Below are 25,081 nucleotides of genomic sequence, written 5' to 3' on the forward strand. Positions count from 1 at the left end.
ATATATATATATATATATATATATATATATATATATATATATATATATTTATTTTTTTTTTTATTTTTTTGACTTATAAGTCCAATGCTTTTGTGGAGCTGCTACCTTGAGATCACAAGATGCTTTTATTTCTCACTGTTCAGGCAGCTCTGGTTTTACTGAAAGCCTGCCAACTGTGAATCTAATCCCTGTTTTGATAAACTTCCTCTCTTCACCGACATAGAGGAATGGCTTCATCCAGCTAAGGAGCATTGCAGTCCTCTCGCCTCCTACTCTAAACAGCACAGATATAAAACCAGTCCAACTCCAGACTAATGCAAGTTTCCACTTTACTGCTGCAACTTAACTCACTTGCGTTGTTATCCGTACTGGTGTGTTCAAGGCCGAATGCGTTTTGCACTGCAACTGAAACTGTGTGTTTGGTTAGTGCCTGAGGTTTTGTGTGTGCGACCTGATCACGGACACATGCTATAGCCTTTTACTGGCCGTGCAGGTGTAGAAAGGAGAGAGAGTTTCTGTCCAAAACACAGATTGTGAATTTAGTGCATCAGTTCTTATAATAGACTCCACCTGAACAACCATCTCTGCAAGGTCAGTGTAAAGTGAAGCAAGGCTATGGTGACAAAGAATTCCTCCTACCTACATAAAGAAGGTCTAGGGAGCATGAAATAGGAGTTCAATTTCTCAAAATCAGTACCCATCATCTTTTAGAATGTACACCGGTTTCTGTATTTTCGGGTGGGTTGGCTGGTTAAAAAAGAGCAGCTGGGCAACGGAGAATGGGTCCCTTGCCTTTTACACATGATGAAAAATGTCAAACACAATGACCCCATCAAGACTGCAGAGTGAAACAAAAAATGGCAGTAAAAGCATTTGAAATGAGGCCTTCCACAAGTTTTCCTTGGGCTATTCTGCAAAAACACAAAAAACCCACTGGCAAGACTTTTACTCCACCAATAAGGTGTCTGTCGTTGTCAGTACAGCTGTATTTATATGCATCTGCCAGCTACTTATCGGTATGCTCTGTCACACACATGCAAGTCACATGTCAAGAACATGACAACTGTGCAGTTATAGACTCACAGATGGCTAGCACAAGTCATATGATCAGGAAACGCACCGAGGCGTATAGGACTCACCTGAAGATTCTCTCTGGGGCCTGCGCTCCTGTAACTAGGTCGTAACCTTTCTCCAAGTTAGCATATGGCCAAGGACTTAATCGCAGGGAAACAAGGGGAAAAACAAATATTATTCATTTTAGTTTGCAGATTAGCTATGTCATTAAAAGTTTTTTTTTTTTTTTTTTCAAGCACAATAACTTAATATGAGCTAATGGTACCGATAGTCCTGATGCTTTAATAATTTGATTGAGTCTTGTTAAATGTATTGCTAGTGAAAGAGATGCATGGCTACATGAGCTACTATTTCTAGTTGAAACATTTAGACTAGCTATAGAAATACACTATACATAAGAATTTTTCTGATGGTTTGCCTTTTTTTCATTTCTTTTGGTTGTGTTTTTATGATGCTGTTTGTTTTTTCTCTATATATTCTCTAACACTGTGGTACCCAAGCCTGGTCGTCAAGTACCAGGCTTGGGCACTTGACGGCTGCCCTGCATGTTTAGGGGTCTACAGAAGCCTGAATGTGTTAGCAGGCTTCTGTAGCATTTGGTGCCTGCAGAGGAAGACGTGATTACTTGAATCAGGTGAGCTGGAGCAAATACACATCTACAACAAGCAGAGCAAGGAGACTTGAGGCTCCAACAGACATCTGAAGCCTTCACAGAACAGTTGCATTGATACTGAGATTGAATTACACATAAATGGTTTTCATTTACAAAATACACAGCTTGTGAATGCTGTTGATTGCCCCTATTTTGTTCATCTAGCAGTATCAAAGTGAAGTTGAATAAGAACGCATGCCATCCTTTCCAGATTAGGCTACTATTTGTAGAAAACACTTTATAACAGTTTATCTGCTCATTTCACATAAACAGTTTTACACTACTTTAATTTGATCATCTGCATAAAATCCCAATAAAGCACACAATAGCTTGTGTTTCCTGGCTAATTTTCTTATATTCTGTATATATCCAACCATTGGGGCATTTCCAAATTGTGCCAGTCTTTCTCACTCTATAATGTTCGTAGGTACTTTACAACTCATTTCAATCTGACTAGAGATGACAAGTGATACTCTAAGACTTGCTAATTTTTTTTTTATTTATTATTACTGTAGTTTTGTCATAATTATACGTCTTAAATCAGGATCCTGCTAAAATATCTCACATTGTAAAGACGGTTTCATTTGTTGATGATCAATTATTTAAGTGCATTTCATCAAGTCTTCTGAAGGCATTAAGCACTGTATTCACAAACGTTTGAGATGGCATAATAACATTTCTATAATGATTTTCGTCTGCGATCAAAATGACCTACATTAGGCGCCTAATGAAGACAAGATGATACTTAATATCTTGGACAGAGGTTTCCTGTTTAGGATTAACCTCCGGCGTTTCTTTTGGAAAACAGTGAATGTAAAATTGATCAGCGATTGGACTGAAGCCAGGTGATGACAAGCAAAGCTGGAATAAAATGTGATCGCTGACTGGGAAAAGCAGCTAATTGTCGAGCAAGGTCAAAGTGGTTGCTTGTCTTTCTTTCCATCTGCTTGCCTTCTAAGGACTTACTTTCCATCTCATTCTTCAAGTACTCCCAGGCTGATATATTTAATTACGTGACACAACGTCCTTCCTACTTTCTTTGTACACTTGTTTCATTCTTGAAAATGATGTTAACACTTTACATATGCCTTAGCATGTTTTAATCCATTAACTGCACATTCTTAGATTCCCGAAGGCCCTCTGCAAGTGCATACCCAGGTTTACCCTTGGGTTTTAAATGAGTCTAATATTGCAGCATAATATTGTAACATAATGGTACACAGATGTAAAACTTGCTTTTCATTAGAAAATTCCATAAATATATCAAGAAAGGTAGTCTTGAAATATTAGATAAAGGTAATAAAATATGCCAATACAGCTGAGGTTATGGATTTTTAAATAATTTCTATGGGTGTTCAAGCAGAAGCAAATCTTCAGATGTAAGAGAAAGGAGCAAACGTGTCTTACCCTTCGTTGCGACTCCAGTCACTGCGAACACAAAGGTGTTTATGGACAGGGTCAGGGGAATAACCCTCATGACAGCTACAATCTCCTGTGGTACAAAGAAGAGGATAAAATACAGAGGCAAACTTTTTTTTTTCTCCTTACTGAGGGAATTTACTGCCATTTAATTTGGCCTAGGCTCCCTTATTCATTGAAGATGTATTAACCAACTAGTGGGTGGTACATATATTGTACAGCTCATTTTCTTCACTGAGGTAAAAATGAAGTTCATTTGCTTTGGAACCGGGGTCAGTTGAAATGTTTACCTATATGCAGTGGATATGCTGTTGTGTTGTGTTGAAACAAGCCATTATATGTTTCCACAGCTGATTGGTTGTTTAACTACGACATTACATTTAAGATTTTGCCAAGATTTTTTTAATATTTGCCTTACTTCCACACACAGAGCCCCTGAGAGGTTCTCCTGCCCACAGGTTTGATGACCAGCATCGCTTTCCTTTAGTTTACCAGCAAACTCACATGATCTCAATACCACAGACAAGTTATGGATTTAAAAAAACATTTTTTAGATTAACATAGACACTGGACAGAACAAAGTGGATAAGCTGAAGGCCACTGATGAGAAAAAACTATGTTTTCATAACCCCACAGCAGAAACACAGGGCAGGCATGTCTGTCTGAATAGGTGAACCAATTTTTGCAAAATGTGCCCCAGCTAAGTCTAGAGAATTAGAGGTAGACAACCTACTTTTCAGTAAAACAATATTTCAGTGTTTTCTCAATAAGTTTTAACAATTATGAGAAACAACTTTGTTCAGCCAGTCTTATAGGGTTCTTTTTAGTTGCATTTATTATTATTTCTTATCAGCTCTTAGTCATAATCATCAAAATGAACAGAAACTTAAAATATATCAACATTATAACGGAAGAGTTTCTGGAACTGTATTGCAGAAACTTTTCAAAGAAATTGTACTTTATTGAGCTGCACCTGCATATATTTAAAAAAAAGAGTGAAACCCGAAGCTTTATGAGAAGGATGTCTACAGAAATACCTTGTATTGCTTCAAAGTCATAAGCCTTACCTGAGCAGCATCTATACATGTTTCTATTTTTCTCAGAGATGCACTAAGGACAGTGGATGTTATTTACTATGAATATCAACAACCAAAGTTGTAGAACTGTCACACCGGCTTGTTGTGAGGCTACAGAGATGGCCAATTAAACAGATTCCAAAGCAACAATGTCGAAGCAATAATAGTATGCTTAGCTTTATATAGGGATGTTGCTCAGCTCATCTTTGATGCCAAGAGTAAATTCCAGGCAGATGGACACACAATATAAAAGCAAGATGAATCTCTCCAGCAGCTGCCTCCTGCTCACAGACAAATACATAAAGACTGCATGTGCCTCACGCTGTAACTTGACGAATGCTATCGTGAAATCTTAAGACCCCATATGAAACAGCCTTATGCTGACTATTTGTTCACAGCACCTTAAAATCAGTTTATTAATTTACTGACTGAATAGGTTTCAAATGAAAGTGAAACCTATGAAGGAGAAGCAACAGCCATGTTTACTTATTCCTGGGTGCTTAATGCCGTGTTTCTAAATGAGGAGCAAGACCTCTGAAGATATTTTCCTTTCAAAACATAACGGAGATTTGGTAAAATCAAAAAGAGTTAAAAAAAACAACAAAAAACAAATAATACTTCATAAACAGACTTTTAAGATTAAAGAATGTCCTGTAAAAGAAATTACGTAACTATTACCAACTAAAGATAGAATGATGTCTCTTTACGACTATGATTAAAGCTACTACAAAATAAGTGTCTCTTTATCAAGTGAGTGATTTATTTCGAGAGACTCATGATTCACACAGACATAAAAAACTGTGCATGTAAGATTAGCAGCAGGGTAGCTACACTAATTTCACAGCATAAGCTAATATATTAAAATGAGTATTTACTGACATTTACACATTTAAATGGGATAAAAATAAGAACTGTTCTAATCACAGCTACTAACTGCCTTTGTTGAACACAACAAAACTTGGTCTGCAATGTGAAAAATGGACGTGCTCGCACAGTGTTAATAGAAAAATTCCCATGTTTCTTTTAAGACAACATATTTTCTAAAAGTTGTAGTCCTAGTAGAAAGAACACACATCACCTATGAATTCTTGAGTTTTGACTTTCAGATGATCTGCCTTGCACTTTTCAAACTGTGTCACTATGCAAACTTTTAGTGTGAAAGCTGCACACTCTGCTACCAGCTTGTGAAATTGTTTAACTCTAACCTCAAGTGTAACAGAACCATCAACCACAGATTTCACCATCTTATAATTTATTAAATATAAAAGTTCATGAAAACATTAATATTATTCCAAAACCCTTAAATGCATGCAAAATATATAAACATTTAGATGTTAAGGGGGTGCTCTTTGTTTTTGTCACAACTGCAGATGGTAGTTGAGCTGAGGACACTATTAGAACTACTTGTTTTTACACAACTAAATGCGTAAGCTGTAAAGCTGCCAAGGGACATGTTCTATACACCTTCTCCACCTTGTTTCAGATGAGGTGCGCTAGCCTGGAAGCACTTTCCTACTCTAATCCGAAACAGACCTTGCAAGTAATCAGTGAAGTGCGGCTCTTTCTTCACTGCAAAACACATTTAGGTTGGGATCAAGCAATTAACAGGAAGATTTATGCCTGGCTGATTACACAGCCTGCTGAGTTAACCTTTAACCAAAGTCAGGCGCATGTGTTTGACCTGTCAGTCTTTTTGCATGAAAACGTGCTGTTCAGGTACATAAAGATTGATTTTGTAGTTGAGATGCAAAGCTCATTTTATTGTTTACTTGGCTCAAATAAGCCCAGTGAGTGTGACAGGGGGTTAAAACAGATCCTTTGTGCAGAGTTTTGTAATAAAAACTTGACAAGCGCTTTTTTGGATACTATTACAGACCATTTGAATCAATGGTTCATTTCGTAAAAGATAAATGGTAAGAGTTTTTTTTTTTTTTTTTTTAGCCATTTTGTGTATAAAAAATGTTTTTTTTTTGTGCACAAAATCTATATTTAGTAAATCAGCTGGACTGATAGGAATCAGAAAAACAATTACAAAACAATCTGCTCTTTAAGAATCAGAAAACCTTAATTCAAAGATTTTATTAGTGCTATTTAATTTTTGTTTCAGGGCTTTGTAAAATAAATATTCCTAACTGTTTCCAATTAGCTATTTTCATGCCGTTTTGATTTGTGAATAGGTAAGGTGCTTGTCTTTGAAGCTTCCACAGCATGAGTTAATTTAAGAATTTAAAAGATATGGCTACTACGTCTTCTAGTTCTACATTAGAGACACATACTCACCTGTGATTCCAAATCACCATTAGATGATTAGATGATGTACAATTGTCATCATCCAGACCATCTAACACTGTAGGGATACACATACCCAGATAGTGCAGATGGGAACAGTAAGATGATTTATGCGGACTAACAGAACATCGCCAATAAGTTCAGTCTCCCCATTTTAGCTCCTTTCTCCAGTCTCTCACATCAACGTTCCCTCTGTTCTAAATTAAGAGGCCAAAGCAGTTAAACAGAGGCAATCAATCGAGAGCACAAAGCAACTCCGTTTCACATCATGCTGGAAATGATGTTCGTCACCGTAATAATTTCTTTATCTCTTTCTGGCTGCGTGGATGATTTTCACATTTCAAGGTTCACAGTGTTGGCAGAGAAAAGATGTATTGTTGGACGGATGCCTATTTGTGCTTGTAATAATATTTCCAGGAAGAGAAGTCATTCTTCTTAAAGAACTTGGGTGGATTTAATAAGTGTTTTCCCCCAGGAATGTCTGCACAGCACACATGTGTTGGTACACGTGTATGCCATGTGTTCAGGTGGCCAGCTAAAGCAGTTGATAAGGTCAGTTCAGTTTTATATGTGGAATCCTTTTCAAAAGTTTAAATACCCTTTAAACCTCTTCACGTCTATGCACGTTTCTGTACAAATAAAAGTCTAAGAATGTGCAGTTCTATCCATCCCTCCTGGGTTTTTACCTTGTAAAACCAATTTATGTTGCAATTACAAGTGCACGTTTGAGGGGGTCATCCATATAAGCTTTACATATCTGGAATTAGAATTTATTTATTTATTTTTTTGGCTTTGCAAATTGCTCAATCTCAATTGTGTTTTGACAGAACTTTTGTCTGATTGTCTGTGAATCATGTGTCTTGCCACAAATTCTCAACTGGATTCAAGACTGGGCAATACAGCACATTAATATGCTTTGATGTAGTATTCCCATGGCTTGTAGGACACTGCAGAAAACCCTCCTTTTAGTGCCTTTTCAACAATGGCCATTCATCCATAAAGAGTGAAAGTTAAATAGTTGTCTGGTGCCAGATTCACCCACTTAAGCTGTGGATGTCTGCAGCTCCTCCAAAGGTGCCTGGGGCTGCTTCTGTGATCACTGCTCTCTCTCTTAACGACCATGCCTTGGAACATTTGTAGTTGTGCCACCGTCCTTTTATTTCTAGATTTTGGATTTTCAATGAAACCTTTAGTATCGGGATGTTCCATTATCATCACTCGAACCTTGAATTTAAGATTATTTTTTGCTTTATTGACTGCAAAAATTGCAACATGTATCTAAAAGTAAATTGCTTTGTCAACTACTTCCAGTGACACTTTTCTTGCATTCAGACAAGAATTATTGCATTATTAGTCACCCAATTATGGACAGCCAGGGTTTGAGCAGACAGCAGAAACAATTGCATCATCTCTGTATGCTGACCTCCACACTGGCAGGTGAATTATGGAGTGAATGTGGAGGAAAAGAGGACTGATTATCAGGTCATAGTGATACAGCGACAGGTAGTCAACAGTGCCTGTCAGCAGGCTTGACAATGAGGCATAAAAAGGGGGGCAAATGATGGAGAAGCTGGTAGAGAACCTACTGAAACACATCCCTGCTTGTGATTATAGAGGCCAGAGGATGTATGTCTGCAGGCAGGCACCTCTTTGAAAACTGGCCAACTTGACAGGCCTAAAGGCCAACCTATTTAACTTCAGAGCAGTTTGTAGAGAGTGCAGAGAACTTTCTGTTGTTTTATTTATTTGCTATATAAAACATGTTTTTTTTGCTGATTGAAACGTGAATCCCATTTCAATCAGCAGGATTAGCTTGTACGCATTTTCATTATGTAAAATTCTCAACGTTTGAGACAGAACTTTGCAACTACACAAACTAGGCAACGCAGGAATGATGACTATTAAAGGAGCTGCGATTCCATTACATTGTATTGAATTAAATAACTGACTGTACATACAGCTCATTTCAAAACATTCATAGGCACCAAAGGGGGTGGTGAAATTCACCCCCCATTATTACACCCCTGATCCAGAGGCAGTAATAAACCTGTAAATTTCTCTGAACCGCAGGAAGTAACTCTAGATTGCAGAAAAAATGAGACGCACAATGCGAGTATACAAATCCAGAAAGCAGCAGCAGCTGTTCAGTATGTGGATTCACACTGAACAGAGACATGTGTCATCCTTTAGTGTCAATCTAATCTGAGAAATATGCTAATCAGCGCAATCTGATGCAGAAAATAACATGCTGGGGATGGCCCACAACAACTTTGCCTGTGTTTGAAGCACTGAATGTATTTGGACAACTCAGCTCTGGGGAAATCCTCTGCAGGTGAAGGCTGCAAGTTGTACGCTACAGTTCTTCGCTTCCATAATCACAGCACTATGTGTTGAAATCTCAAAGGTCTGTGGTTTTAAAAGACTGCCTTTTATAATGTAAAAACACAAAATAAGCCATAAGGAGGCAGGTGGGTCAGTGGTTGATTGTTTATTTTGGAACTATGAGTGTTAAACGGCGACGACAGGCACTTAAATTAAGTAACAAAATTATGTTTTTTTTTCAAAATCTCTTTGTCTTTCTTACTGTTTATTCAATGTGACATGCTGTTCTTATTTTTTTTTTTCTTTAATTATGTAAAGCACCTTGAAATGCCTTGCTGCTGAAATGTGCTATGCAAATAAAATTTGATTGATTGATGAGGTGATTAAGTGCTAATGTGTTTTATCTCCAAAATAAAACATTTGTAAACCACTTCTGAATTTTCTTTCCCATGGTCTAAGCTTTAACCTTTTTGTCTTAATTCCTTACCCAGGAAAATACACCGCTTGTTTTTATAATTTGACAAAAGATTTTAAAAAAGTTTCAGGGGCGATTTTGCAAGACAAATTACTGAGCTGTATTGTGTGGTCCTTTAACCAACAGTTTTAATTTCCTGGTGTTGTCGTTACCAGGTTTAGCATGTACCTAGATCAGATCAGAAGTATTTTGATCACTCAGCAAGAAATGAACGAGACTAGTGATTTCAATTTCATCCTTCCAGTCCAACCCACATGTACAGCAGGTATGTTTTTGCTTCATTTTGTTGTGTTTAATGCAGCAAAAGCAATCATTTAACATTTTACTCTGTAACAAATGACACAATTCACCACAATATTAAATATTTAGAACATTTTCATTGTGTGTGTGTGTGTGTGAGTGTTCCGTTGAGCATTTAAAAGGACATGTCCTGTAATAGAAATCTTTTTTTAAGAGCACGTTTGGCACATTGGTGAACCGTTATTCACCAAGGACAACAACAATACTTAAGAGCAATCACTGATTACATAATCTAGCTTCGGATAAGGACAGATGAAAGGAGAAATAAAAGGACAGTGACAGGAAGACAGCAGCTCTTACAAAGTAAACATTTTGAATGCAGTGAGGGCTGGATAAATGACTCAAAAATTGAGTTACAACCTTTAATGATTTCACATTGCAGCTACGTGCAGGGACTAATGAACTGCAGTTGGACGCACTCTTGTCTCTACACATCCGGAATCTCCAAACACATATGTGCCAATTCCATCTTTGGCATTGTTGTGTGTACCGACTGGGCTGGGAGTCTGGGCCTCTAATACATTATGCATCAGCCCTCAGCATGTCCTTGACTTAGGTTACATAAATTTCACATACATTACAGATGTAATCCATTCTAATGAGCTTAGATTTTATCCAGTCGGGCAGGGAAAAAAAAAAAAAAAAACACTGGGGAAACAGACCACTCAAGGTAAGATAAATATCATCAAGCTGCCTGCTCAGCTTTTGCTAGGACGGTTTTAATGTCACTAGGTGCAAAGCGTTCTGTGCTGAATGTGTACATACTGGAGCTGGTGGTTGTTTACAGAGACGCGGCGAGATACATTGCGAGTTCTGCTTACGCAGTGTGTGTGCTGGAGCCTGGCTGTCGCTCCAAGGATAGACAGAGGACCTTAATAGGACTGTTACATTTACCTAAAGTACCACCAGAAAAAATACAAAAATAAAACAACAAACAAAAAAATGCTTTCTTAAAATGTACATTTTAGGAAAATATACATTGCTGTATATTTTCTTAAAATGTACAGCAATGTATACATAAAATATACATTGCTGCTTGTATTATTTTAGATTTATTGCAAGTCAGATATGAAATGTTACCAATGGGACATCATTCAAAACGTTTTACTTATATAAGGTAAGTAGATTTTGTAATAGTCCTAGGCCGCCTTTTTCCACTCTGCTACTTTCTTCTTTTACTACCCTCCAATTTGTATTATTTGTTGTTTTTTAAACTGTTAACTTATGTCTTCTGCTTTATTTTCTTATAGAAGCTATGTCTGGTCTGGCGTGCTGTTTGCCTGTCACACCTTCCTGGAGGGCGACATCAGCTGAGAAAAATGCTGTCAACAACAAAACATTTCCCTCCTCCTGGTATTAACATATAAAGTATTTCTCCATCAGTTCTTTCGTTTCGATTTTGTCTGTTCTGTTTGCTGGCAAAACAAATGTGGTCATACCAGGTTCTACTGGAGGTTTCTCCCTGTTAAAGAGGAGTTGGTAACACTTTATTTGAAGGGGGGTGAATAAGATTGTCATGACACTGTCATAAACATGACATAACACCTGTCATGAACATGAATAAGCCTTTATGAATATTTATGACTGTTGTCATAAAGCGTCATTCGGTAAATTATGACACTTTTAATACAAAGTTGACATTATTCAAAATGTCTTTGTTATGACAACTTGATATTAACCAAGAAATCATTACTGATATAAATTTGTTATAAAAGTATTACTGATTGCACTTTAAAAATTAGGTAACTTTATGTTATTAAAGGTAAAGTTTAAACAGTAATGATTTTCTGGTTAATATCAAGTTGACATAAAGACATTATAAATAATGTCAGCTTTGTAATAAAAGTGTCACAATTTACCGAATGACGCTTTGACAACAGTCATAAATATTCATGAAGGCTTATTCATGTTCATGACATGTGTTATGTCATGTTTATGACAGTATCATGACAGTCTTATTCAACCCCCTTCAAATAAAGTGTTACCGAGGAGATTTTCTCCAACATGCTCATTCTCGTCCAGGAGTGAATGCTACAGTCAGTGACTCTTTACAATCAGCTGGGTTTCCCTAGACAGAACAATTTTTAAGCTAATGTGTACAATGAACTGAACTTGATGCACTGATTAACAACTAGGGCGTAATGTATGTAGGATTAAATTGAAATTACTTTTTGTAAAATGCACCAAAATGACATTTGTTGTGAATTTGCGCCTTTATAAATCTGCTGAATTAAAGCGTACAAAGACAAGTATGACACTTGCAGATGGCTACTGAAATTAGTGGTTGAATGCTTTAGCTTATATTTATGCATCAAAATGAAAATATCAATAATAAAATGGTATAGACGTAATTCACTTTGCTCAAAATAGAGACTGTTAAAGTTTTCATACACTTAGAAACTCATACTGGCTCACAGAAATCATTCACTACTCTGTGGAGGAGAAAGAGCCTGTGTTTATGTTGAATGAGAATGTGTTGGGTTGTGTGAACCAACCTGTCTCCTGGTCACAAATCTGCTCACAGGGCTCAGTGGTCCTTTGGCCACAGTAGTCATGGACCCACTGCGTTGATGAATTGGTCTGATAGTAAAGCGTTAGCTTAGCTGGATTTAGCCAGTTGGAGACATCCAGGAAGCTGCCCATGCTCACCACAAAACTGCTTCCTGGAATACAACAAATAATAGATTCATTTAATTTCACATATGCAAAAGACATATTCTGAAAAAAAATCTGAAATAGCCAAAGAGAATTTGACTGATTGGTGTGTTTTAAAAGCTTCTTTCGCCATTCCACTGAACAATCAATTGGGGAAGAAGCTAATTCTTTTGTTTTCACTGTAATTTTATTTTCCATCCTGACTGGACTGAATTTCAATGAGAAAATTAAGACCCATAATGTGCGTATCGATGGGATTTCCTTGGTAATTGCAGCACATGGGATACAAGGGTTTCACAAGTCAATCAGTGAATGCTATTCTCCAAGACGCTGACTTACCTTTCTTTCTTACAGCTTTCAGACCAATCGTTATACTCTGATCACTGAACAAGACTATTCCTAATTGATGCCAATGAGTTTCAGTTCCACAGGGAGCAGTGAGGGGATTGTGCTTTAGCCCTCTAGTTAAAGTCTTAGGCAGCTGTACTGAGAGTATCAATAACCAGAAAATTAAAACCACTGGCAGGTAGGGTAAATAAAACGTGGACTCCAGTTTAAAATAAACAACCTTCAACAAGGGAATCTCTGGTCTGAGTATTTTGGATTGATGAATGTCCCCTTTGATTGTGTTAATTCTCTACTGAAGACAACCCACATCCCTCTACTTTGCAATAACGCTCCTTGATAACAGTGGGCGCTTCCAAGAGGACAATGTGCTCTGCTGCTCTGCGTAAACTGCTGAGAAACAGCTTGTAGAGCAAAAAGCCAAAGAGCTCTGACTAAGTCTGCAAATTCCCTAGATCATGATCTGATGCAACGTCCGTGGAATGAACTGGACCAGAGCAACAGATGCCTCAAACTACAACCCACAGGAATAAAACAACAAATCAGCTGTCAGTGACCTGGTCCTGGTAACCAAATCAGACAGACTTGACGTCAGTGGTGTTTATTGCAATTTAAATGACTTTAAAATTCACAAAGTGGGGATCATCACGTAGTATTTTTATTTATTTTTTTTTAATCTTACAACTTTGGCGTGACTGGGCCATTCCGACACACCGATGCGCTGTCATCTAAAGGTTCTACTACATCTCTAGCTTTTTGTTTAGAGTCGTTTTTGTGCTGAGAAGCAAACCTCAACTCCGGTCTGTAGTCATTCACACTGTTTTTTTCTTCCGATTGCCATTTAGCTCCATCAAAGTTGTGATCAGGGTGGTTGTGCAGTATTAATTTTCCCCCACATATAACATTTTGCTATTGAGCATTCACATCTGATTAGAACAACTTCTTCCACATGTCTGGCTTGTGGTCAGTTTTAGACCAGACTGCCGACAACTTTGAGTTTCTTCTCACTGTTGTTCCATTGAGGCCTGACCTTTAGTTGTTCTGTCAGCAGAGTCTCCCACCTGAACTCCTCCACAGTTACCACATGCCTCCTGTCTCCCTCTCTGCTTAATTTGCTCCTTATGTGACCTGTTAGTTTAAATGGAAGGATGACTCTGTAGACTCTCAGATGTTTCATTCTCTTTTCCTCTTTAACTAATTATCTTGACTTTATTTTGCAAAAAGTTGAATGTAATTTTTTTTTTATTTCATTTTGAAAAAAACGTTTAAACCTAAGCATTAATTTCTGTTTCTGTTAATCATTAATTATGACATACATAAGTCATGGGTAGATATCACATGTATGTCAGTTTTCAGTGACAACACTGTGAAGTGCATTGTGGATTTATACTTTCCAAGGAATTAGGGATATTGCTGCTGCTTTTAAAAGAATAAAGTACCCCACAGAAGCAGGAGTCAGCTATATACTCTCCAGAACAGACTCTTAAAGTAATCTGCTGGGTCAGACCGAGTACAGGCGACCAAACTGATACCCATTCCTGCAAGAAGGCAGTTTAGCTAAAATCTCCACTGAGAGAACAGATAAACTTAAAGTTCTCCACCCACACAGTGGAACTGCAATTGTAACATTACTGCTTCTTTTCTCTTGGATGTAAAAAGAAAACACTTAAGCAGTAGGAGGATTGCTTATTTCGCAGTGCACATTTTCTATCCTTAGTCTTCCTTCCTATCCTTCAATTGAGAAAAGAAAAACTGGAGAGTTAGTCTGTGAAATAAATATTTTTAAAGTGTGAATTTATTGTGAATGCAATGCTTCAGAAGTGCATATGCTGTCTTTTTTTTTTTTTTTTGTCTTGGATGCATCACCTCCAACACCAATATTGGAGGTGATGTTTGACTGAAGCATCAATAATTTGGAATAATTATTTTTAACAGACATTCTATGTTGGAACTCTGATGTTTATCAACAAGAGTGAGTAGCTGAGATTATGAGAAGAAAACGAAAAAAAGATTTACAAACATATTTAGCAGCACCTGCACTAAAGACTGCAGTAACATAATGTCACACTCCAAATAAGTTTCCTAACTAGCTTTGGGATACATTTTTCTCCCCATCCACTCTCGTCTGGCACATCTCTGTTTTTTCTGTAATGGGGAGTCGTTTCTCCACAATTAGTCCATTTGACAGCGAGCGCATGAGATTGACTACACTCATGTAAAAAAAAAACAAAAAAAAACATTGTTTTTTATATATATAAAAGTTACAACCTGCACCTTTAATACCTAGCCCATATTTTATGAAATAATCTCATGTAATGTTATACTGTTACACCTTTCTAAAGGGAAACACTAAATTTATTTTAAAACCAGTCTTTGACTAATCTAAATCGAATCCACTGTGTTGATTTCATGTCCACAGACGCTAACAGAGCCATCAAGTCTGGAAGATTGTGAGCAGCATTAATGCATGATGTATTTACAGGCAGGTTTATATTTTGCTTTAAAACAAAAGTTGATTTCTAGCCTAGTTTAGTATATGTCAGTCTATAGTCTTGATTCACATGCAAGGCAGACTGCCACAAAAAATAATTAGAAAAAGTCTATTATATTTCAAACACATCAGTTGAATGACTGAAAATATCTGTTATTGGTTGAGGCAGTGAATAATTTTCTTTTTTTCCCCATTGCTTTTTGCACACTAGTTTATTTTTTCCAATATTAGCTGGGGGGGTTTTTTCTAGTAAAGGCTTTTATTTCTCTTGAATCGTTGGAAATCTATTGTTCTTCATTGACCGTAGCCAAAAGCTTTTGAATGTTGTGATAAGGTTGTTCAGTTTGTGTTTATCACTTGCACCTTATTGTTATTTCTGATTCATTTAATCTTTCTATAGTTGGTCATAATGTTTCACAATTGAGGGTGTCAAGATTTTAATTAAATTCCTTTAAAAAAGCAAAACAACAACAACAAAAAAATAAATAAAACAGAGAAGTGTCAGATGTAAGTTTAAAGTAATCTTTTAAATTTACAACAGGACTGTTCCTACTACAAGCAATGTTATTGTTTTAGAATGACCCAGCTAAAGTGCACATATGAATCCAACAGAGAATTTGTGGATGAAGCTTAGAATTGACAAGAAGACCTTTCAAACTTGAACCTAATCAGTAAACATAGCGATAAGACCAGAAACATGCAAAAAAAAAAAAAAAAAAAAAACTTAAATAAATATAAGAAGGGTTGAGTGCTGTAAAGCTAATAAAGATGTTTCTACTGATTATTGAGAAGGGTATAAATAATATCAAGCATGCTATTAAAAAAAAGTAAATAAATATATTTCTCAAATCAATGTCTTTCACATAGTTTTATCTTTTGAGAGCTGCCTAACTGGTTTGTAATCGCTGAGACACACTCATAACTAACAGCATCACTGTTTACAATTTTGCTCTCGGTGAAATGGTTCTTTCAAAGTTTTGTTTTAAAGAATCTCAACTGTATTTGATCATCTAAAATTGCTTTGACTAGTCAAACATGAAACAAACAATTCTGACATAAATTGCAGAATCTGAAGGACCTTTTTAAGAGAAGATTTTCAATGCCCTTTTGGCAAAGGGACCACCATAGAAAGAAAAAATAATAATAATAACGGAAACTGCAAATATTCAAGCTGGAGCCTTTTTAAATACTGTTTGTGATTTGTGAAGCCTTTATTTTATTTGCAAATTTAAAAATAAATTCTTAAAACTCTATTTTCTGATATGTCTTTTAGAACTGAATGTAGTCTTTCACCAATTACATTTTTATTTCCATACATATCTAAAAATGCACAATGACTTGGTTTCTACATCTTTTCACTAGTCAGCTAAGCTTTAATGTGTGACTTGTACTTACCATCTGCAACAAAATGCTCTGGCACATGGAGAGTAACCTTGACAGTAAGAGGGCAGGAGTCCTGTGTAGCATAGACAATGGCGATGACACACGTGCTGATGGTAATCAGTGTCAGGGTGACCTTATTCAGGGGACTTTGTGAGTGGCCTAAAGGTACAGACAGAGAGAGAAACAGACAGAAAAATTAAGGGAAATATGGGTTTAGTGTTTTTTTTTTTTTTTTTTAAAGATGGAAAAAATGTTTTTAATTCTGCATTTTTAGCAGGTGAAAAGAACATTACACAAATCTACATCCGATCAATTTCCTTTTCAACTGAAAAGGAAATTAATTTCATGTCTGTCTTGCAATACCAGCCATGACTCATATTATGACGTACGTATGTGGTGCATTGCCGAGGACGCCACAGCTTCTGAACAATAGTCTAGAATTATTTCCAAGTGTGATAAATTATTTTATCGCCAGTGACAGGGTTATAGATTGGTAGTTACTGTGTCACTTTGGCTCTGTCAGGCGTCGTATTTCCAAGCTGGAGGATAGGGAATGAAATTAGCCGCTTAACCTCTGCCTGCTAATATCTATCATGGGACAGAACGTGACGGTTTAAAAACAGGTTTACTAGAATCTCACTGTGGTGGCTAGGAAGTCTGAACTATTGCAACATTTATCTCTTAATGATAAATGTTGAGTTTGTGTTACTCTAAAAGAATAGTTCAAAATCTGAAACGTTGATAGCTTATGAAATTATGTTCAAACTAACAATGGTTAAAATTATGTTTGTAATACTGTCCATTAGAAAGAAAAAAAATAATAATTTAAACTCATTGAATTAGTGACACATCAAAGAGATCTATTAAAAAAAATAATAATATAAATGACCAATTAAATTTACAATGACGGAAACCTTGACAGAAGTCCAGAGGTAGTAAAGTGCAGCACAAGGTTAAAACTGTGGAGACAAATTTAAGATTACAGAAACAACAGCTGGCTCCATCAGAGGAGGAAGTGCAGTTAATCCTTCGGGGTCGGGGCTCTGTCAGTGAGGTTCTGAAGGGGTCCCTCACTTACCGTAAAAGCTTACTGAGTGGAGTAAAGAATGTATGATCACGGCGGCAAACACTTCCAACGTGGGCAAAAACCAAACACGTTTATTCTCTCAAACACTCAGTAAGCCATTCAGGAATGCAAAAACTAACGTATTAAGGGTTGACGAGGAAAAAAGCTGTTTGATTTAAAATGCATTTATCATTATTTAATGAACACTTAATTCCCACATCAAAGTATTTTCTACAATGTCTTTAATCCGTTGAATATGAAAGCTAATTAAGTAATGAATGTAATCATTTATTTTACTTTGTGTGTTAAGTCAAATTAGTGTTTATTTATTTTTTTTTATAAAAAAGTGAAGTGATAAATCGTAATAAATATTAATACATGAATAATAAACATAGCCAGGTAATAAAACCTGGATTTTTAACGCAATATTGTTATACAACACAATCTTGTTGAAGCATACCAAAGGTAAAAAAAAAAAAAAAAAAAAAAAAAAAAATTAAAATAAATTTTGCATTACTTGGATGACATCACAAAAGGTACGAAAATTAAGCATCACCTGGCATTATTGAACATTATAGCAGATGAGCAAATATGATTTTAGTTTAGATTGTAAAAAGATTACAGTGCATTTGAGTTAAATCCATTATATTTAGGCAATAGTTTGCACCAACCATCACCATGCTATTAATCAAAAATGATTGCCTGGTTACCATTTTTGGCAGTAGTGAGTGATGCAGCAGTTAACATTGTTGGGACTTAGCAGTCACGTCAAGGAAATATATTACCCAGAGTCTATGTTTAATCAGCAACTCAAAATGACCACTGAAGAATTTTAGTAATAAAATGCTCCCATTTCAGCATTAATAGGTCCTCTTTACAAACTGCTTCCTTGCATTTAAGTGTTGCTAAATTTTGTTAAACTCCACCCAAGGTTTCCACATGTGGCTCAAACCTCTTTATACAACAGTAAAAAAAAACAAAAAAAAAAAACAAAACACAAGTAGACATATTTTTAAAGTAGATGTTTAATTAAAACCTTGCAAATGAATAGAAAGAATACCAAGAAAAATACTAACTGGCATGAACAAAATAAATCTGATAAGCTCCCTCATGCGAGATCAGAAATTAGTATTTAATCATGCATAGGTGATCCTACTTATTTTTCATGGAAGTTCATAAACAACATCACCATGTTTCCATACATTTTTCAGGTTAAACAAGGGAAAATGTGCTTGTAAAGGAAATATATGCAGGGTTTGCCACAGCTAATTAGCTGCATTCACACACTTTGTCTTAACATGTTTGTCCTTGGTACGGCTGCATCAACACTATAACACAAGGACGAACATAATGCTTGTTTAAATTCTGTGCCACGGGCCCTCCTATATGCTAAACGCCTCTGTCTGCACAGCTTCCCAGTCATGGTGTTTAGATTTTTCAAAGGTGTTCAGAATGCCAATGAGAATAGACCATACTTTTATCAACTTATTATTATGTCTTTTGGAGGATGTGTTTTTAATGGCTGACTGGCTCAATTACAAATAAATCAAGCGCAAAAATAAATTATCTATGGATAACTTATAGAAGCTGAAATTGTAGTGGAGAAATGAAGTAGTGTAACTTTAATTACCAAAAGCAGGAAAGGCTAACCTAATTACATTCAATAAGTAATTCATAAAATGAGCCAGGTTAAGTAAATAATGTTACAGTCCCACTCCAGCCAATGTGCAACGCCACAAAATAAATAAATAAATAATAAAAATGTTATGTCTCAGTGAATACCCACAGATTTTAGCTGAGTCTATATTATTTTAATATATAACTATTTACTGTAAAATAGTTTGTCTTATTCTTAGAAGAAGGAAAGCTGAGAAAAATCTTGGATTTAAATATTATTTGTACATGATTATCTGTGACCATGTATAGCCAAACTAGTTAAGATTTTGCTTTATTAGATTCTTTATGACTGCAGATCTCAGTTTAAACAGTGCTTTATTTAGATTTCAGGTTCAATCTCCATATTGTTTCTGAAGTGACTAGGTTAAAAAAAAACATATCTTCTTACCTAGTCTATATATTCCAATTTTAGAACTAACATCTATTTTGTCTTTACAAAGTTTTAATTTGTGTTAACAAGAAATCGCTGCCTCAGTCGCTCAGTATTCTTGAGTACTTGTAAATGAAAATATAATTGTTATTTATTTGCATGTTTGGTTTTCAACCATCTTGCTAAGTAGTACCAAAGTTTGCTCTCCATGTATTTCCACTGCATGACCATTCACTGGAGCTGCTTGTAACTGAATGCTATTTTGGACAACACTGGCATAAGAATTGCATGATTTTTTTCCTTAAAGGAAAAACATAGACAAACATACTCATGAAACTATAAGGTTTCAGGCAAACTGTAACCAAGGAGATGATGATATTATATGTTGATATTCAGGAGGACACACAGACGCACACACACCCACACTCACACAAACTATGAGTTACATTTCCTCTAGGTCTTGGATGTGGATATCCTCGTCCAGTACAGTCTTCAGTATTACATGTCATGGAAGTTAAAAACACGTTTACGGTCCAAGTCATTTGACTTAAGTTTCATTATCACAGAAACTCCATTTACATCAGCTCATATATCTCCTTTGAGTGTCATTGGCTGTGCTATAAAATAGCACTTTACACACCGCAGGGAGTGTGCAGAACTCCTTCCTATTTCAAGCTATGCTGACAATTCCAAAAATGTCTTGGCTCATTTCTCTTTTCTGTATGCCATATATATCATTATTCCCCTTCATATCCAGCCACTCCAACATTAGAATTCATTTGGTTTTAAGCACACTTTACTGTTTTTCTATTCTCCATTTTTTTTTTCTTTTTCCGATTTTATTGCATTCTCAGAGAGTACAGACAACCCCCTTACTGTGCACAGTGAGGAGTTTAATATATGGCATTCATCACAAGGTTCAGAGACACAAAAAAAAACATCTATTTTTTTTCCTTACCTTTACTGCGCCTCCGTCCTCTGTTCTGCTCTGTGTAAAACTTCATTTGATTTTCATCTTCAGGCTCTGAACTTGATTCCTCTTGGGGACCATACACACCTCCAGTCACTGCCAAAGAAAAGTTGAGAGAAAAACAGGGGAAAAGAACCTTATTAATTAGACTCAACTTGTGTGGCCATGAGAAATCATCCTAAGCTTCCTCATTCAGGTGGCATGTAGAGAAAGAACCAACACTCCATAATTATGGTGACAAAATTGCAGATTAATTGTCGAGAGTTTTGATTTTTGACTCTTTTCAAGCCCCTCCAAGCTTGATTGGGGAGCCTTGTGTCTCTGGAGCTCAATTTTCTAATCACATTGTGTCACATCTGTGGAGGATGTTCATGTGCCTGAGAGCACATCCGCGATGAGGTGACAGCAAGACAGAAGATGTGAGAAACTTTGTTTACACCGATATGCCAGCGAAGCATCAAAACACGCAGTCTTTTTTAACCGATTCTCACAGGGGGCTGCCTCAAAGTGATAATTGCCATTCTGAGGATTTGTAAGCTCTTAAAGTCTCTGAAAGATAATTCAATTCTCTGAAGCAGTTAAAAGCCATCCTAAAGCTTACTGAAATGAAATATAAATAAAGTATTTATTTCTGGTGTGGAAAAAAAAAAACAGACCCTCAAATGAGATCATTAATTTTCTATTATATATGCTCCATTTGCCTTTAAAATTCAACAGCATCATATGTAATCACACTCAGTAAATCATGTATCCGAATGAGGCTTGTTTGTCTTATTGTTTGTACCTCTTGCAAATAACCTCCTTTAAGTAGGTATTAAAAATAGTTTTATTGCCTTTTATTACTCTAATGAAATAGCCGACTCCTAAATGTTGCTATTACTACCTGCAAACAAACAAAAAAAATAAAATAATAATATATATACATATATCATAGTTAACAGAAATAAAGGTTTGGAAATATCTGTCGGCAATTATGAATTTTTCTAGTGTTGTAATTTACAAATAGACCATATGTTATTGATAATCTCTGTCAGCCAAATTGGAAATAAATTAGCTCCACAAAGACGAGAGATAAGACACTGACTCCACTGCGAGGTATAATTTATTAAATTATTGGCATGACTGGCCATTCCTCATCGAGTCAGGAGACTAGACACATGATGGCAAACTACAAAGAGGCAGATGAAAAGAGGTGTAGCAAAATTAACAAATGAAACAAAAATATAATGATAGTAATTATATACCTACTGACAATAATAATGGCAGAAGTAAAAAAATAAATAAATAATTAATAAAAGTTGCAAAACACAAGGAATTCAACTAGACTGCCAAAAGTTTTGGCTCATGTTTTCTAAACACTTCCAAAGACACATGTATAAAATAAAATCAATGACCTAGGTAAGCAGAGTGCTTCTATGGACATTTGTGAAGGAGAAAGAGTTGCCCCCACGAGTTCAGAGAATTTCCAGCTTTGTACTGTGAGAGAATGCCACATGTGCAATATGTAAAAGTAATGTGCTACAGTCAAATGTCAGTGTTGTTAAAGCAAAGCGGAGGTTACTGGAATGACAGAATTTCAGTCAGAAAATGGTAGGCCACAAAAAATTACGGAGTGAGGTCAGGGGATGCATGAAGTTCAGAGAAGTCACCAACTATCTGCAGAGTGTGTGAGAAAGCATGCAAGTAAGTAATTTTGCAAGAATAGTGTAAATGTGCCTTCTCCATCCATAGAGTGTATACTATAGAAATGTCTCTGGATTGGCTCTGGATATTCATTTATGTGTGCCTGTCTTTGTATCAGCACAAAAGGGAAAAATATGTTTTCAACTTGTGCCTAAAGTGCAGATTATAAACACATCATTTTTTTTTTAATTGTTAAATAGGCCAAGTAAAAGCAGAGTTAAGCCAAAATAATTAAACCGTCTTTTTTTTCAGAATATCAGGAAAAATGTTGGAACTGGCTACTGAGCTTGCAAGAATAAAAAAATGAAAAGAAAATGTAAAATAAGAGGCCTTTGCTATTGGAAATTTCACATATTCAGCCAAAAAAGTATCTTTTGCATTTGTTGCTGAGAAACAGAGTAAAGTTGAGCAAGTAATGACGAAAAGAATATCAATGAGAAAAGGGAATGGAGAAGTGAATGCATGGGGAAAAACAATGAGGAGTCAGTATTGACAGAAAGTTTGGAAAATGACATACACATTTTTAATTTGTATGTAATGTACTGATTTTGCTTTGTATGTGAAATGAATGAATATGCAATAGGCAACTGGGCCTCAGCTTTGAGCTGGAAGATGAAGACAGGAAACTCACAGCCAGTGGCGCAACTGCACACTATTCAGGTGGACGCAAAAACATAAATTTGACTAAATCTAATGTCTGTTGCTTACTTCATAATTGATTATTGGGTTGTGTTTTTTTTTTTTATGTAAAGCATTAGAACTTCCTTGTTGCTGAAATATGCCTTACGAATAAAACTGGCTTATTTGCTAGTCGGCAAATAAAATAAAATAAAAAAATATGTGATGTATCAAATACTTATTTTCCTCTCTGTGTGTGTTGATAACAAATGCCAGATGAAATACTTCTCTCTTTCACTCCTTTAAGTGATGTGCAATGGCTTATGAAAAATCCCCTGCATCATAAAGATTTTGGGTATGATTAAAAGTTTTATTAAGTCTGAGTAGAAAGTCTGTCCTGGAAGCCAGAGTCAGTCTCTTGGTCTGGTGCACTTCTACTGGATGAGAGTTGAGTAGGATTCAAGTGCTCCACTACGGCTGTTTGGGAAAGTGGAGCTCAGTCAATGTGGTGTAAAATTGGTTCTGAATTTATGCATCGTGTTAGAACATGCTCACAGAGTTGGTGGGAGCAGAAAACGAGGGAAGAGGAGCAAACTCGGGGCTGGCTTCACAGGGTCAGCAGACTGGATGTTCACAAAGCTGAAATAAGTGTTAAATTTTATATTTTATACAGAACAAATTTCATTTATTTAAAACTATTTCACACACACACACAAAAAAGAAAAGCACCTACAAGGATGATATTTACTTTCCCAGCAATAGCTGGATGCCCAATAATTTGCTGTATTTTATTTATGTATTTTTTTTTCTTGGTGGTTAGATTTCATTAAAAATATCCCTTTTAGAAATGTCTCAGCATCCTTGAGCTAGGAAGTAAAATATCTAATTTAGATTTGCTTGAACCTTTGACTGTGTGCATATGAATGCTGAATACAATTTAAAATACCTCAAAACATCAAAGAAATTTTGGTTTTAAATATTTCAAGCCATTCAAGACCTATATGGATTTTTAGATTAAATCATCTGCTTAACAGACATTGGTTTTTGATTTAAAAATAATTGAAAAAGTAATATAGTATGCATTTTGACTTCAAATGGACAAAACCTGATTCTTTATAAAAACAACAAACGAAAAAAGAAGTGCATTGAAATGAACACATTGATTTAATCTCATATGGACCTGATTTTTGTTTGTATTTTACAAGTTTAAAAGGCAACACAGGAAGTAAGCCAAGTCTTCACAGTTTTTATAGACAACAAAAGAAAGAAGAAAAGCTTCTTAGAGATATACTGCTGTGATCGCACCTCATCAGCGAGTGTTTGCTCTCGTCAACCAATCCACTCGGGAAGGAGTTCAGCGGTGGTGTAAAACGGGGCTTTATCATGAAAAGTAGCAATTGTAACAGCTGAAACAGGCTACACTGCATTTCATACCTTGGCATTTTACCCACTGGCAGGATGTGGCACTGACATTTACAAATTTACAATAACTGTCTACCAAATATGGCCATTTAAAAAACAAAAAAAATAGCCTACATGTTTAGGAGCCAATTAGACGCTGCTTGGGCACACATACAATTAAATGTGCTCGTTTCACTCCATTGATGTCTTAACTGCGTCTTAATGTTCTTTCCTCATTATGTATTTTGTGACGTGCATCCATTTCTCCTGCAGCAAAACACCAACACAGCAGAATGCCGCAACTCCTTTACTTCAAGACTTCAAGTCTTTACAGTGTTGTAGTTAGAGAGGCATCTTGAATTTAACAGTCACCACAGCTCCACAGGTTTTGATTTGTAATGTTATAACAACGATAAGCAATGGTCTATCTTGCTGCACAACTATTTTTATTTTATTGTTTCATAGCAACTAGCTTGAACACGTTCTATGATGAAATCAACAACAAATGTTCCTGTCAAGGATGGAAAGCTTGAATGTTTAAAATGAAACTTCATGTTTTGGCATAGATCTGGTCTTATTTGTTATTATTCTATGGATTTTTCCCACACATTAAAAAGAAATACACTTTAGCACATCTTCTGAATGGTGATTTTATTACAATGTCAAAAAGTGAAAAAAGGTTTAAATTGGCTTACAATAATAATAATAATAATAATAATAATAAATCACATTAAGCAGTTTTAATTTATAATTTAGGCCATAGTCTTAATGTATATCATTAAAATATTTTTTTTGGTTGATTTGTTTTGATTTCT

The 25,081-nt window shown here is 35.8% G+C and overlaps 1 protein-coding gene and 1 long non-coding RNA gene across 2 annotated transcripts in view; one reads left to right on the plus strand and one right to left on the minus strand.

Annotated features, from left to right (window-relative positions):
- LOC106949020 (astrotactin-2-like) overlaps positions 1–25,081 on the minus strand; it is a 198,734-nt gene that overhangs the window by 155,148 nt on the left and 18,505 nt on the right. The window contains exons 3-7 of the mRNA XM_015034982.1: positions 20,553–20,660; positions 16,494–16,640; positions 12,103–12,270; positions 3,134–3,218; positions 1,140–1,214 (exon numbers count right to left, since the gene is read on the minus strand). Of these exons, the coding sequence (XP_014890468.1) occupies positions 1,140–1,214; positions 3,134–3,218; positions 12,103–12,270; positions 16,494–16,640; positions 20,553–20,660 (583 nt within the window). The remainder of the gene's footprint in view (positions 1–1,139; positions 1,215–3,133; positions 3,219–12,102; positions 12,271–16,493; positions 16,641–20,552; positions 20,661–25,081) is intronic.
- Positions 1–25,081, plus strand: part of LOC106949023 (uncharacterized) — a 60,816-nt gene that overhangs the window by 18,616 nt on the left and 17,119 nt on the right. The gene's annotated exons all lie outside the window — the stretch shown is intronic.

This window comes from Poecilia latipinna, unplaced genomic scaffold (genome assembly GCF_001443285.1).
Source record: "Poecilia latipinna isolate Pla-1442-1.1 unplaced genomic scaffold, P_latipinna-1.0 Scaffold319, whole genome shotgun sequence".
NCBI lineage: Eukaryota > Metazoa > Chordata > Actinopteri > Cyprinodontiformes > Poeciliidae > Poecilia > Poecilia latipinna.